Here is a 15906-nt window from a genome sequence, read left to right on the forward strand (position 1 = left end):
CCATTGAGCTCATACAAACCACACCAGCTAATTCAGCATTAATAATCACCTATTCCGTAGCAGTTTGAAGATTTAAACATAATTTTCAACAATAGTCCACAATATATGACAAACATTCTGAATCTATTGGACAAAAATGTAACATAATAATTAAGTACCACATCATCAGCAGAATTCTTAAATATATTATCGGAACACAATTACAATTTAATTGGAAGGAATGATGTACAATACTGTTTGCCCGTAAAATAAAATACCTTACCTCATTATGCAATAAAGCAGCATTTAGTGTTCTGCCAATTTCAAACATTTTACTGACAGTTCAAATTTACACAATCAAAAGACTTCTGACATTTGGCCAAATGTATTTGCAAAAAGGGGCTTGTTTTCCATAGATTTTACCATGCGACAAATTGGTCAATTTTGCCTTGTCTTAGCCAGTACTAGCCCAACAAACAGCAATGCAAATTTTCTTCTATCAAATTCATATTAAGACTGTGTTAAACGTATTGCTGAGGCAGCTTATGTTACTCCAACATGGCTGTTGAGCAAGTGTTCCTCCAGTTACAGTTCTCTGCGTTACCACAAGGTGAGCAGTGTGTACAAACTTAAATTTGTTTCTTTTTTCTAAATCTTTTAACCAAACTCCTTCCAAATAAATATACCTTGATTCAAACTACAGAAAAAAAGCATATTTGCACCTACATTAATTAAAAATTTGTAAATCTCTCTAATCATTGGCATACCTTAAACTAGTCCCAGATACTTGAGAAATAAAGGTATCAAGAAATATAGATACTGATTGAAGGCTCTGTGATAATTCCATGGAAAACACACGACCAAAATTATAATAACAATTAATACTAAAAACAAAAAGCCTGCAGTTCTAGTTCAAATTTTTTTTTCACAATGAGGAAATAATGTCTACAAGAATAGACCTGAAAAGACATCACTGTTACAGTTATTTTTGTTTTTTTTGCACACACAGTAGGTATTTCAAATAAAGTCTGTATTGCTTAGGATATTGTTTTGGTTTGTACAGAGGGGGACAATGTACAAGGTGTAATCATGGAAGAAAAATGTCATTGAATTGGAATCTGCCTGGCTTGAGATCAAAATATCAAATATTACAGAGAATAGAACTTAATTCAGTGACTAGACATGACTAAATACCTTTGAAAAAGAATTAGTCCAAAATGAGGTTAAAATAAAAAGCTGTTATCTGGAGCACTGACATTTGAGGCTCACAAATTCATTCAGTAACAGTTTCAATTTGTTTTTGCTAAATTAATAGAATAAATTGATTATTTTGTAGCATAAACTGCAATTCTGCTTGCATTCCAAATTGCTGTACAAAATTTATGTTCTGTCTGTCCTATAGAGACTGAGCATCTGAGGGTAATAAATCCTTGGAATAGGACCCTAATTTGAATCTACAGCACACATTACGATTTTAGCATTTCTCCCTGAGAAACGTACAATTCTCAACAATTCAAGCTTTGGTTAACCAATATCTAACAAAAAAGACAATTCTTTTAATTGTACACTATCTATTTTCAACTGAATTGGGAAAGTAAAAGTACAGTACATGATAGAATTAATACAGAGAATAGATGATGATTGTGAGAGTAAAAAGAAAATCCATAATTTTTTTTAGAATAAACAAACATTAGAATTCAGAGATTTTTATTTTTAAATGACGTATTTTGTTTTTGAGGAAATTGGAATCAGAAGTAAAATCTTGTTATAAGCACTTACCTAATATGGTGCTGCCCTGAGGCACATTTATTCAATCAATACTGACCTATTGATGCACTACCATCTGTTGTACCACTGAAGAGTGCTTAGCACAGTATAGTAAACAGCAGTGGTAGTGTCACTTTCAGTCTATTAGAGAGCTAACAGAGCTTTCGAATGCTAGAGTGTATTATGAGATCCTTCTAAAATGGTCTTCATACTAGTTGAGAAGGTCAGTACTTATCTTGAGTTCCCATTGCATGTTGGGCCTTCTTATTGTCTTGCTGCAGCTGAAGTGACAAACTTGATCGAAACAATATGTTCAGTATTAAGTTTCAGGATTTTGACCTAGCTACAATGAAGGAATGGTGAAATATTTCCAAATCAAGTGGTGTACCACTTAGAGGTGATGGTGTCTCATGCATTTGCTGTCCTTGTTCTTCAAAGTGGTGGAGTTTGCAGAATTGAAGGAGTTGCTGAAGAAGCCTACATATAGTATATACTACAAAGCCAGTATATCAATGATAGATATTTAAACTGGGTATCGGAGATGAGCTGGCAGGATGGATACAGAACTGGCTTAGTCATAGGAGACAGAGGATAGTGGTGGAAGGATGCTTTTTAGAATGGAGGGTTATGACTAGTGGTGTTCCAAAGGGATCAGTGCAGGAACCTCTGCTGTTCGTGATGCACATAGATAATTTGGAGGAAAATGTAGCTGGTCTAATTAATAAATTTGGAGAACATACAAAGTTCGGATGGAGTTGTGAATAGTGAGGAGGAATGTCAGAGGATACAGCAGGATATAGATTAGTTGGAGGCATGGGCAGAAAAATGGCAGATGGAGTTTCATCTGGACAAACGTGAGGTGATGTATTTTGGAAGGTCAAGTACAGGTGGAAATTATACATTGAATGGCTTAAGAATCCTTAAGAGTATTGATATGTAGGGGGATCTGGATGTACAGGTACACAGATCATTGAAGGTAGCAGTTTAGGTAGATTTGGTCGTAAAAAAGGCTTATGGAATTCTTACCTTCATTGGAAGGGTATTGAGTTTAAGGATAGTCAAATTATGCTGTAGCTTTATAGAACTTTAGTTAGGCCATGTATTGCATACAGTTCTGGTCATCACACCATCAGAAGGATTTGGATGCTTTGGACAGGGTACAGAAAAGATTTACCAGGATGTTGCCTGGTATGAAAAAAAGTTGGTTAGGCTGGATTTGTTTTCACTGGAACGCAGGAGGTTGAGGGGCGACCTAATAGAAGTTTATAAAGTGGATAGAGTGGAAAGTATGTGGTTTCTTCTCAGGGTGGAAGGGTCAATTACTAGTGGATATAGGTTCGAGGTGCAAAGGGGGAAGTTTAAAAGAGGTATGTGAATCATGTTTTTCACACAAACAGTGGTGAGTGCCTGGAACTCATTGCCAGAAGAGGTGGTGGAAGCAGAGACAATAGCAGTATTCAAGAAGCACCTGGACAAATACATAAATAAGAAGGGAATAGAGGGAAAGGGATCATGTAAGTGAAGACAATTTTAGAATGGAAGGGCTAAATGTGTCGGCGCAGGCTTGGAGGGCATAAAGGCATGTTCCTGTGCTGTATTGTCCTTTGATGCAGTGTCAATCAAGCAGCTAGCTTAGTACCATTTAGGACAAAACAGGGTGTTGTTAGAGCTGCACCCAACCAAGCAAGGAGTGAGTATTCTCTCATTCTCCTGACTTCTCTCTTTTGCAGGTGACAGAAAAGCTTTGGAGAGTCAGGAAGTGAGGGACTCACCACAGAAGCCTGAAGATTTTAGGAATCACAGCAGTTCCAATAATCTCAGCATCTGTCTCACTGGCCTGGTTCAGCTCCTAATTAATGTTGATGCTGAGGCAATGCCATTGAACATTAAGGGGAATGGTTATGTTCTCTCATATTCAAGCAAAATCGTGCAGATGCTTGGAATTTGAATAAAACCAGGAGAGCTAAAAAAAAGCTTTAGAAGGACTAGCAGCATCGGTGGAGGAAGAAATGTTTTTTGCCAAATGACTCATCTTTACAATTGAAGGGAGGTAGAAAGACTGCGTTTGCTGACATCAAGGAGCATGCACAATGTGCTAAAAGGAAATGCCTGCATCTACATTCTATGCATGCGCAGTTTCATTTGAGATCAGGACTCAGGTGACATTATGACCCAGGAGACAAGTTGAGAAGGGGGAAAAGGAGAACAAAAAGGGAGATTTAGGATAGGGTAATGGGTGGCAGAGATTAAACAACAAAAGATGTCATGGAATGAAAGACAAAGGAAGTAGTTGTTGTAAAGAAACAAAGCTTTGGGCTAGAAAGGTATTAATGACAAAAATATAGAATAGATTAGTTTGGAAGCTAAAACATGAAAACGACACGCAAGGCTGTAAAGTGCATAGCTGAAAGGTGACGTGTTGTTCCTCAAGTTTGTGCTGAGCTCCTCTAGAACAGTGAAGCAGACAAATGACAGATATATGAGCAGTAAAGTAAAGTGGTCAATTAAAATGGCAAGCAACCTGAATAACAGGTCATGATTGTGGACTCAGCAGGGGTGTTTAGCAAAATGGTTGTCTATTCTGTGTTTGGTCTCTCCAATATAGAGGAGACCACATTGTCAACATTGAATACAGTAAACAAAGGAATACAAGTAAATCAGTGCTTCATCTGGAAGGAGTGTTTTGGATTTTGGACAAGAAGAGGAGAGGAGGAAAAGGCACTGTGTTAAATTCCCTGTGATTGCATGGGAAGATGGCATGGAAAGATGAAGAAAGATTGGGGCTGATAGAGAGTGGACCATGGTGGCGGGGAAGGAATTGTCCCTTTGGAGTGTTTACAGGGGAGGAGAAGATAAGTCTGGTGGTGTCATTGAGCTGCAGGTGGCAGAAATGGCAGAATTTGAATGTGGACTTTGGTGAGTACAAACTGAAGATGTGGCAAGTTGTCTAATCTCAGAAGCACAGACTAACAGTCATATTCCTACAACTACTTTTTAAAATTAACAATGTGTTAAGGTCTAGATAGTTTGTTTTGTGATGTTGATTGAGGAGTAAATATCAACCAGGACAGAGAGATATTTCAATATTCAGTATGTTTTTATATGCTCAAGGCCTCAAGTGGGACTTGAACCCAGATCCTTGTGGTTCAGAGACCAGAGTGTTATTGAGTCACAGGTGATACTTTTTGTTGTCCAGGATTTGCTGCAAATAAGCATGGATTTCTTCATTATCTGAGGAACAATGCATGGATCTGAACACATCATCTGACAGCTCCATTTTTGAACATATGAGGCAAGGTAATTGAATAAGCAGCTGAAGACAGTCAAGCGTAGACTGCTGAGGGATTTCTACAACGATGTCTTGGTATTGAGATGTTGGGTTTCCAATGACTTCAAATAACACGTTTGGACTATGGGAAGAAATTGGAGTACCTGGCCGAATTCCATGCAGACAGGGGGAGAATGTGCAAATACCACACTATCGCCCAAGGCTGGAATTGAACTTCATAACATCTGCAAAAGTATTAGAAAGTCTAACTGACCTGTAATTATTTATTTAAATGTATCAAGTCGGTAGTCAATTTCTGTGTCTACATGCCTAGTGTATTTCTGCTCCAAGATGGTTGTTGAGCAGGATGCTCCAGCAGTAGCTCGTCCACAGCGCCTGTTCTACCTCTTCATTTCTTCTCTTTTTTTCTCCTTTTCTTAGCGGTTTTTCTCCTTCTTCTCTCTTGGCCTCCAATGACCCTCGGCTTCCGGCAACACCTTCTGGCTTCTGACGAAGATTCTTGATCTATGGTGACTTCCAGTCTGGCACAGTGGCCTACCTTGGCAACCTGCTCATGTGCCAACCTACCAGTCTGGCATTGCAGCCTCCTGGCATGGCGTGATGACCTACCGACCTGGGCATCCCCATGTGGCCTTCCAACATGGGTTCCTCTTTGGACACTGTGGTTCTGAACTTTATTTCTGAAATGTTGGACATTTTATTTCTTTTTTTATAAGACCTTGTAACTGAAGAAGGTATACCTAGGTACCTTTGTACCTAAGATGGTGCTGTATGTGGTGACATATAAACTTTTAACTATACTCATTGAGTATATGTGACAATAAAGACTCATTCTAATTCTATTATGTGGGTGAACTCATGTTGGATGGGAAAATGGTGGGCTAGCCACCTGACCTATTTTCTTCCATGTACTCTGAAAAAACACACCTATTGGGGTTATGTAAAATACAAACTGAAGTATATTTAAAAAAAAACTGATTTTGAATTGGAAACAGTTCGAACAAAGATACAGGAAAATGCAAGCAAGTCTGGTTATTGATTTGGCAAATCAGAGACATGCAGTATGGGAACATCAAGGTACAACTGGTGGTAGAATACAGAAAGCAGGAACAGGACTAGATGTATCAATCTGTTATTGACCGCCATTTGAATTGTACTTAGAGCAAATAATAAAAGAAACATAATTAAATTAATAAAACATAATGAGCTGAATTTTACCAAAAATCAGCTGTGTCAATTTTCACGAGTTTCATAGAGGGTTTTCCTCTGAAGTCTTGCAAGTTTTCTGATGTAATTCTCTGTGGCTCATCTTATTAAGTATGCAAACCACTTCCATTGCACTCATGCTATCTTGTACTCAGCAGCAACAAAATGCCCACCCGTGCTGGAAACTTCTAGATTTTGTGTCATAGGCGCTGCTTTTAAACTGTAGCTGTGTACTGTGTAGAACACTGTCAACCTGGTCTGAAACAGGCATCTGGGTTAGCATGGTGTCCATGGTCTAGAGGAACACACAGCAATGTCACAAGAAGATCAACGATCTTTGGTAAGGGTCAATTCCACCAATGTCCTTTCCTCTGTTAGCTTGCACACAATCTAACGCTGCCACTCCACCCACCTTCTCTAAACGACTCTCACCAAACTACTAACTCTCCTGACCTCTGCACTTTCTACTCATTTACTCAGGATAGCTCACCATCTTTCTTGATTGATGAATGACTAGCCTCCTGACTGACAATTGTCCCCCTTTATTGTTCATCGTTGTGAAACATGTCAAGCTGCCTGGTTATCTGTCTGCACTAAAAGGTAAGTCAAAGCAAGACTGTAAGCATCCAAATATGTGCAAAGTGTGTGAGTGCTAAGAAATCAAGCTAATAGCCCTGTGATGCACTCTATTCTGACATATGAGATGGATACCTATACCTCCGTGTAAAGCTGCATTTCAATGTAAGAGGTATTGGTGAGTTCTAAAGTTCGGTATTAAAGAGCTGAACTGTATCAAAATTGGGTGTCTTGATGTGCCTCTGGCAAGGCTGGTGCTTTGCAGATGCTGGTGGGCAGTCAGTTGCCAGTGATGGAGTGTACCCTGAGAGGCTGGGAAATGTTGGTCAAGATAAATATATCAAGAAGACTAGAAAATTGCACTGGTAGCTACCTGCTCAGGCTTTCATGTTGGTTATTCTTGCCATCTAGTTTTTCTTTTCCCTTGGGAAAATAGCAAACTGCATATAAATGAGGTAAGATTAGGTAATAATGAGATGTTAATGCAAGCAAGATTCTCATGTTGCAGTTTAAACCTTGGGTAGAAAAGGTGATTTTTATTTCCTCAATGCTAAGCAGCTCACTTTTTCCTTCTCGCCACATTTTACCAATTGTCTTGCCATTGCCCACATTGTTGAGGGGCTGTGACGATTCCATGAAGTGTCGCTGTATGGATAAAATGTGAACTATCAATTTAATATCTGTGACCTTCGTGTACTAAGTTAATTTTTAAAAAGAAAAAGCATTTCTTTAAAATGGCAATGGGCATTAGCTAACCTTGCAGGTTTCATGCAAGTTTCAAACATGGAATAAAGAAAATTGTCTGAACTGAAATTAACATTTTTATCAAAAGACATTGAGCTAAGGTAGACACAAAGAAACTATCATATTTGTATTTTGATGTACACCTGCATGATAAGTTTCAAATATGAAAGACATAAAAAATATGGCCAACAATTTATCAAACATGGAAACAAGACAGTTAGAAATTGGAATACACTGTCCAACTGTATTTCAGGGAACTACTTTTGGTGGAGTAGAAAAGGTTACTTTGTTAATGGAACCAATTGAAAAACGTGCTTTCTCAGCCTCTCAAGAAAGAAACAGCTCAGTGACAAATCTGAATAAAAACAGACATCAGGATACTGATAACTTAAAAGGACAAATTGAAAATTTGCTTCCACTGAGGATACAAGAAATCAGCTTAACAACCATGGTCTCAGAACAATACTATTTTCTGAAGGACATCTGAAGTGAACTTTATTTCCTTCATTTTCCTTTGGTACTGAACATGATCTCTTTTTAAATTTGTATCTGTGTATGTCATAATGTATGTTTGACATTATGGCTTCATTACTTTTCTTGGGGTTAGAGGATAATAAAATTGCTCTGTCTTTAAATGAAAGAAAACATCATTATTGGTTCCTTCTGGTGAACTGATTATCTCTCAACAACGAAATGTAGTTAAAGCCTTGAACTAGAAAGATCACAAAGAAATGGAAAAGAGAGCAACTGATTCACCCCCCAATAGCCACCTGGTTGTTTCAAAATGTATGCCGAAGTATGAGGTGTATGGATTAAGTAGAAAGAGGTAAACTCAGCCAGAATAGTAAAAGTTACAGCCCTTGCACTAAATGTTCTCACAATAAAACTAGTTACATGAAATCAATTGAGTCGGTAGGAGTGACAATTACTGCTTCAAGAAAGGTAGCAATCCTTTCTTAGCTGAATTCTGTGTAAGGAATAACCTTGTTATCTTCCGAGCCCCTGATGAATTTCCCGTGATAGCTGTATAAATGTACATCTTGTTTATATTAATCAGTTGCAATGTGTAATAAAATCTTTCTTAGGTTGCTCTGACTTCTAAGTCTCAGGCCATTAGTCATGGAGTATGAATCACTCTGATAACATAAATTTGGAAAAAGAAATTCAATAACTTTACTTCCCTTCATTTTATTTTACTTAATGAGCAAACACGAGGGTATGAGCTTAAAAAATCTAATCTTTGACCATTATAATTAACTACAAACTATTTGTAAGTGTAGGCCCACCCATGTCTCCATTTCCTCCCATGTCTTCATTTCTGCTAGTACTTGTATTAGCTATATTACATCTCGAGTGCTTTGAATCTTGACAGCTCAAAAATAGCTACCACGGATGCTCAAACAAGTGATACCTTTTCTTCTTGAGGCATTGTACATTATTAGTTGTTAAGTAAAAAGGGCTAAAATAAGACATTTGTTAAAGCTATTTTTGTTAATAGGCAAGTTGGAGGGCTAAAACCCTCGCCGCCCCAGAATATGGGCACAAGGATCATGATACACAATAAAACTGCATCCTATTCAAAGTAATGCAGGTGCCCTCCCCCTCCCCCAGTGGAGGTTCTGAGTTCAAGTGGGTGAAGAATCTTACAGCTTGCCTATAACTCTGAAGTGCATTCTGAAGGGAACAGACTCCAGAAGCTGATGAAATGTCTGATCTACAGGAGAGGTGTCGTAGTATTGCAGAGAAGAGGCTGTCAGATTTTCTGATGCAGCAGTTAAAATCCTGGTGGACGAGGTGGGTAGTTGGGAGATATATTCTGCCTTCAAAGGGTGCCAGGAGGTTTTTCACATAAGCTGGAATGAATGCAGTTGGTTTTGGAAGTAAGTGTAAACAGTGTCTTCCCAAAGTCTTGGATGTAGCAGTTAAAGAAGTTTATGACCTCATGAGTGGTCAACCTCAGCAAATTCATCTTCTAATACCATATCTTTTAACTGGACCATTACCTTGAAGTATTGCTTAGTTCAACTCACCCTCCCTATTCACTTAACAATAATCTCAGTCAAGCACCACATGCTCATAGCTTCATCTCAGCACTTTGCACTATGGCAAGACTTATACCTACAGTTTTGAGATTCCACATACTACTCATTCATAACCAGAAAATCACCCAAATAGATTCCATATAATTGTTGCAGAACAAAGTAGCAAAGAGTTGCAGGGAAAAACACCGAGCCACCAAGGTTTGGATAACCTGTTCTGATGGAGATAGTGGTCACCATAATTGGTATGGCTGTCACTGAGATTGTTGAAGATTATGAATGTCCTTATCTAATCCACTTTGACAAATGACAAAGATTGTTCTGTCAAAATGGCCAAGTTTTGGAGGATATAGCAGATCACCAAGAATCAGGAAACCTGCTCCTGACCTCTGTGAGCTTCTCCAGAGTGATAGTGCAAATGTTCTCTTTAAAGGGCCAGTGTTACTTTATGGAGAACAAACAGGCTGCACATAAACACCTTTCCCCTTAAGATGTGCACATGCATGACAATTTTAAAGGAAACACAGAATGCCAGAAGCAAATTTCATACAAAAAATAATAAAAGACCACTGGTTTAGACAGCCTAATGGTTGCTTAAGCATTCCAATGATGTGCATTAATGATTTTTAATCATGGACACGTGACTTCATTGTACACATTCCCGACTTGTGTGGATAGGTTGCAGAGTCGAGTTTAAATCTACAGTAAAGCATAGACGTTTGCCCTTCTGATGTCTCAGATAATGAGGAAGCAATGGACTGGTGAAGAACGAAAACTTGTTGACATTCATCAGCAATGATGGGCCAAGTATGATTACATATCAACTGCACATTTAGTGAGAGTAACCTTTGTGATAGTACCTTAGCATTGAGATTTCTGCACTGTAGGGACTCGACAATTCTATGTGGCACATAATATGTATTAAAAATTGCATTGTGCATTTTGTCCACCATACACACATGTCCTAGCAGAGGAAGGATCACAGGAAAAGAAAACAAAAGATCTATATTTAATAATTTGTCAGTTCTAATGATAAATGTTTTGGATGAATATATAAATGCTTCTGTCCCAAGAGTCTGATATTGTAAACAACACATGCAGTTATGTCAACCTGCAAGGTAGTGAATCTGCTATCAAGAGAAACCATATATACTTTCTGAATACAGAGGTACAACTAACTTCCCTCCCTGGCATAAACAATGTCTATCACTCAATGGTGAACTTGAAGACTTTAGATATATGATCTGGGTCAGCTTTGAGGCAAATAAATTCAGTGCCCCAATCACTTTCACAATGACTGCATGTGCTGTTTTTGTTCTGTTCAGAGGCTACAGGTTTGAATGTAAGGAACAGTCAGAGTTCTCTGAGCACCTCTTTTGCAGAGTGCAGGTAATACAAAAGGCTGGTAGACAGCAGGTGCTTAAGGCCTCCTGGTGAGAGCCCATCTCTCCCTCTTCCCTTCGTTTGCACGCAACTTGTCCTCTTGCTGATCTGCTCCATCTTCCTCTCATATTGCAGCCCAAGGGAAATTGCAGCTGTAGCAGAGTATCAAGTTGTGCTCAAATTCTTGCAGTTGCATTAAATTTTTCTCCTCATGCAGTTTCTTCTCTGTAGACATCAATGTAAATCAATTCCTCAATATACTTCCATAAATTCAAGCACAGCCAGTAGAAACTGATTAGCAACTTACCTGCACACGGTCGATGTTTCCTTTAAATAATTTTGGTTTGCAGTTCTTTTCACTTTGCAGAACACATAGGCAGTTGCTGGGTTGCAAACAGGTTCATAGTCTGTTCACAAGTCAATTTGGAACACAATGCAAGACAATAAAGAAGTAGCCATTATTAAGTACAGGATATGTTTTGTTTATTGAATCTCTAAATGTATGGAGTCATGTTCGTAAGTATGAATGTAAGTCAAACGTTAGCAAATTGGGGACTCCCTATATTCAGCTTTGTAAAGTTGAAAGAGTCCAAATGCAGGGTCCTAACCCGAAAAGTCGACTCTCCTGCTCCTCCGATGCTGCCTGACCTGCTGTGTCTTTCCAGCTCCATTTTTTTAAAATCGACTCTGGCTTCCAGCATCTGTAGGCCTTACTATCTCCAAGAAAGGATATTAGTTAGTAAGGTAAAAAATGGAATCAGGTTAATATGTTGACTGATATTTTGATTTGCCTATTCTGCATTCTTCCAACTCATACCTCTAAACCCGCACTTTATCACCAAGACTTCAGACCTTTGTCCATGTGGTGAAGACATCCTTTTGATGTTAAAGCAGCACCTGCACTACTGAAACTAAAGGAATTAGGATACCCAATTTTGCAACCAAAGAAAGATTTGGATGAGGTTTAATTTTTATATTTTTATTCATTGTTTCTGTAGCTTTAATTAGAAATAGGATTCTCCTAAGACTGAGGCCATGATTTTTGTCATTGATTCAGGTGTGCAGAGTCAGAAGAAATCCCAGCTGGCACAAACCCTACCTTCAGATTTTGGATTTTTCGTTCAGGTTGGTTGGCTATATTGACACTTGGGCTGGGCAACCCTGGAACCTAAGCTGAAGAATCTTCCTGGTCTTTTAGGTAGGTCAGGCAGTTGGAACTAGGAGACAGTGAGGACTACAGATGCTGGAGAGTCAGACTTGATAGAATTTGGTGCTGGAAAAAGCGCAGGTCAGGCAGCATCTGAGGAACTGGAAAGTCTATGTTTCAGGCAGGACCCTTCATCAGGACCTGACGTGCCATGCTTTTTCCAGCACCATACTCTATCTACGCAGGCAGTTGGAGCTGTCCATCAAAGACAACCCACTTTGAAAATTTTAATTTGGGAAATCAGCCATGTAACATGAAGTTGACAATGATTTTATGTCAACAGGCATTCTGAAATAGCAAACAATTTTTTTTGTTAACTCCACATATTTTTGACAAGTTCTTAACAGCTTTATCAGCCCAAATGAGTTTATACACTCTTTACGTATAAGTGTGCCTTTCTACAATCCTAAAATGTGCCTCACCTCCACAAAATGGTGTATTGGCTCCACAAAAGGGTCGAGAGTGTGATGCTGGAAAAGCAGGTCAGCAGCATCCGAGGAGCAGAAGAACTGATGTTTTGGGCAAAAGCCTTTCATCAGGATGCTGTGTTTTTCCAGAACCACACTCTCGACACTAATCTCCAGCATCTGCAGTCCTCACTTCCACAAAAGAATGTCTTACCTCCACCAAAACATACCTTTCCACAAACAAAGGTGTGTGGGACCAGACCCAATAATCCTAACTCTCTAAGGATGGAGGGGATATGAAATATTCCTCTAGCCCTCATCTTTCACAACTCGTCTCACCCCCAAAAATTCTTGTACCTACTAATACCAATCAATACCTAAGAGAATTAATACTCTCTTTGCTCCCCCATGATCCCTCATTCCTCTATGCCAACTCCTATCCATCTTTCTCCCTTCACCAACTCTGCCAAATCATTGAATATCCAATATACCCATGCATATAGTTCTGTTCGTTGACCACACTCTATTGATAAAAGCACTCTCCTTCTGAAACTTGTTGATACTTCTTCACAGATCAACCTGCTTTGACACTTCTCGATTCTTCTTGACAGATCCTGACACTTGTTGATATTCTTGACAGTTGAGCCACGTTGACACCTCTTGACACTTGAACACATCTCGCAGGTCGCAACAAGTTGGACAGTTCCATGGGGGATAGGAACAATCTCCTTCACAGTTATGTTCCCCAATAGGCACCTGACACTGCACCCCAAATAATCCCTGACTCACCCTCAAAAGAATACCTAATGTCATCTGACAAACGAATCCCTGACTAAACCCCTTCCCTTCTAGGCTGTCCTGGGACCATTCACATAGGCGACCTCAACCCTCTAATGGCCTGCCTGAGCTATCCAAAAGAAATGCAGTGAGAAAAAAAAAGTTAACTTGTCTTAACCCCTGACTCTGGGTTCCAGATAGTATGTTCTTCAAAGATTCTCTGTTATGGTGAAATTCAAGGTCTGAATATTTTAAAGAGGCACCAAATGCCATGTGATAATTGACAACAGAGGAGACAATAACCACTGTATGGGCATCTCTACTTAGCATCATGGAATGGCCTTTACTGGAGTCATATTTAAACTCCATCTACTTTCAGACTTGGTGTACCATCCAGCAAATCTACTGTGGAATAATCTTCTCCATATGATAGCTACAAGAAAAATGAATGATTTAGGATATGCTCAATTACCATACTTTTGTAGATCTTAGTAATTCATTCAACACTGTCAGCAGTCGGCAAGATTCCTGCAAAAATGTTTATGCACCAAAGCTTCTCAGTCAGTCTACTTCTTGTATGCAAACATGCACTGCACAATTTGATGGTTCCACTTCCTACAGTTTCAGAATGAAGAATGGGGTAAACGAGGATATGGCTTAGCCCCAACTCTGTTTGGTATCTTCTCCATTCCCCTGATCTTTGCCTTCCCCGTTGAAATGGAAGGAGTCTACTTATACCCAATTTGAACAAAGAATTAATGGTCTTAGGTATTTACTCCACATATGAACTGATTTGAAAAATTGTTCATGGAGAGAAGGGAATGGTAGAGATACAATTGAAAAGAATGAATGCCCACTTATTACAACAAATGTAAAATTATCAGATTAAAGTACCATTACTCAAAAATGCAGTTAGTGCCGGCCCATTTGTTTTTACATATTCTGACTTTGCACTCTGTATAATAGTATAAATGCTATCCCCTCCACATTTCATCCAGCTCTGATAAAGAGTCATCTAGACTCGAAACATTAGCTTGCTCTCTCTCCATGGATGTTGTCTGACCTGCTGTGATCTTCAGCATTTCTTGTTTTCAGCTGAATTTTCAGCTGAGTTTACAATCCATTGAGTGGATTGTTCAGGTCAGAATAAATACCTAAAAAATCAAAAATAAGAAGTAGAATAATCTTCGTTAATGCAACATGGTTTGCCTCAACTGACAACAAGTAACAATGATATAAGCAACATTTTAAAAATATGCAATACCAACTAGTATTACTTCCATCCATACAATCTGTGAAAAGATGAATAATAGCAGCAACCGTTTCATGTCAAAAACAAATTAAAATTAAACATGGTTCCCAATACTATGGCCCCGAATTTCTTTGGAAACTGTAATGTCTTTGTTCGGATGATGTTGCCTTGGAAATATTACATGTTAACCAGGAGTTAGGCATTAAGTTACCCAAGGAAATTAAGCCTTCAGCTTTATTCAACTGAATCAGCTGAATAGTGGATGCTGATTTGATATCCTATTCCATCCTTCAAGCCATAGTCTCATAAATTTTGGTCCACGCTGGAAACCAAAGCCAAGTGGGGGCAATGGTAGAACATTAGCAGCACTCCAGATCTTACAATAGCCACTAAGAGAAAATTAGGGAGTATTTGGAGCTCTTTTATTCGTGTCCACTGATGGTTTTAGATGGTTAGTCTCCTTGAGATTCAAGAATACTAGGATATTTGGAGGTCACTGATGCTGCCTCTGAACAACTATGGAGGTTCCCAGCAGCTCTGTGAAACAATTTTGTGATAAAAGAAATTAAGGATAGCTGTCACTTTTATAGTTACTGGGAAGGGATTATCAGCCAGTCCAGACAGTGACAGGTTCTCATCCAGCACCTGGCATACTTATGACAAGTGTACAAGAAGAACTGCATGGTTAACCTGTGCAATGGGTCCTTTCACTTTCAGGTCAGTGAGAAAAGTAAGTGAAAGCACACAATCTTAGTAGAGCGAGAAAGTGAGGATTGCAGATGCTGGAGATCAGAGTCAAAGAGTGGAAAAGCACAGTCGGTCAGGCAGATTCCGAGGGGCAGGAGAGTCGATATTTCGGGCATAAACCTTTCAATAGGAAAGAGGGCTTATGCCTGAAATCTGGACTCTCCTGCTCCTCAGATGCTGCCTGGCCAGCTGTGCTTTTCCAGCACCACAGTCTTCGAATCTTAGTAAAGGGACCCTTTATCCTTGACATCCCTCTCCATGAGGATCCAGAGTATGCAATCAGAGATAAAAACTGAAATTGTTACAGAAATGCAGCAAGTCTGGTAGCATCTGAAAGGACTCCATTCAATTCTTCCTATTTTTCCATCTCCACAATACCTGTCCTGATGATGCCATCTTTCACAGGGTGCTTCTTTCATATCTTTCTTTTTCGTCAACTGGCAGGGTCATCAATCGTGTCTGACCCATTTCCCATATTTCTGCCTTCACCCCTTCCATTCCATTCAAGAACAATGACAGGGTTCCCCTTGTCC

General features: G+C 39.1%; 1 protein-coding gene across 5 annotated transcripts in view; it reads right to left on the minus strand.

Annotated features, from left to right (window-relative positions):
• Positions 1-15906, minus strand: part of elavl4 (ELAV like neuron-specific RNA binding protein 4) — a 148026-nt gene that overhangs the window by 114090 nt on the left and 18030 nt on the right. For 2 of the 5 annotated variants that reach the window (XM_043699232.1, XM_043699231.1), the window contains exon 1: positions 263-538. The exons of 1 other annotated variant lie outside the window; for it this stretch is intronic. In XM_043699232.1, the coding sequence (XP_043555167.1) occupies positions 263-310 (48 nt within the window). In that variant the 5' untranslated portion in view covers positions 311-538. Of the gene's footprint in view, positions 1-262; positions 539-15906 lie in introns of those variants that run through there. 2 more of the 5 variants (XM_043699225.1, XM_043699227.1) reach the window with 2 other exon arrangements.

The sequence above is a fragment of the Chiloscyllium plagiosum genome, chromosome 11 (genome assembly GCF_004010195.1).
Source record: "Chiloscyllium plagiosum isolate BGI_BamShark_2017 chromosome 11, ASM401019v2, whole genome shotgun sequence".
In the NCBI taxonomy this organism is placed as follows: domain Eukaryota; kingdom Metazoa; phylum Chordata; class Chondrichthyes; order Orectolobiformes; family Hemiscylliidae; genus Chiloscyllium; species Chiloscyllium plagiosum.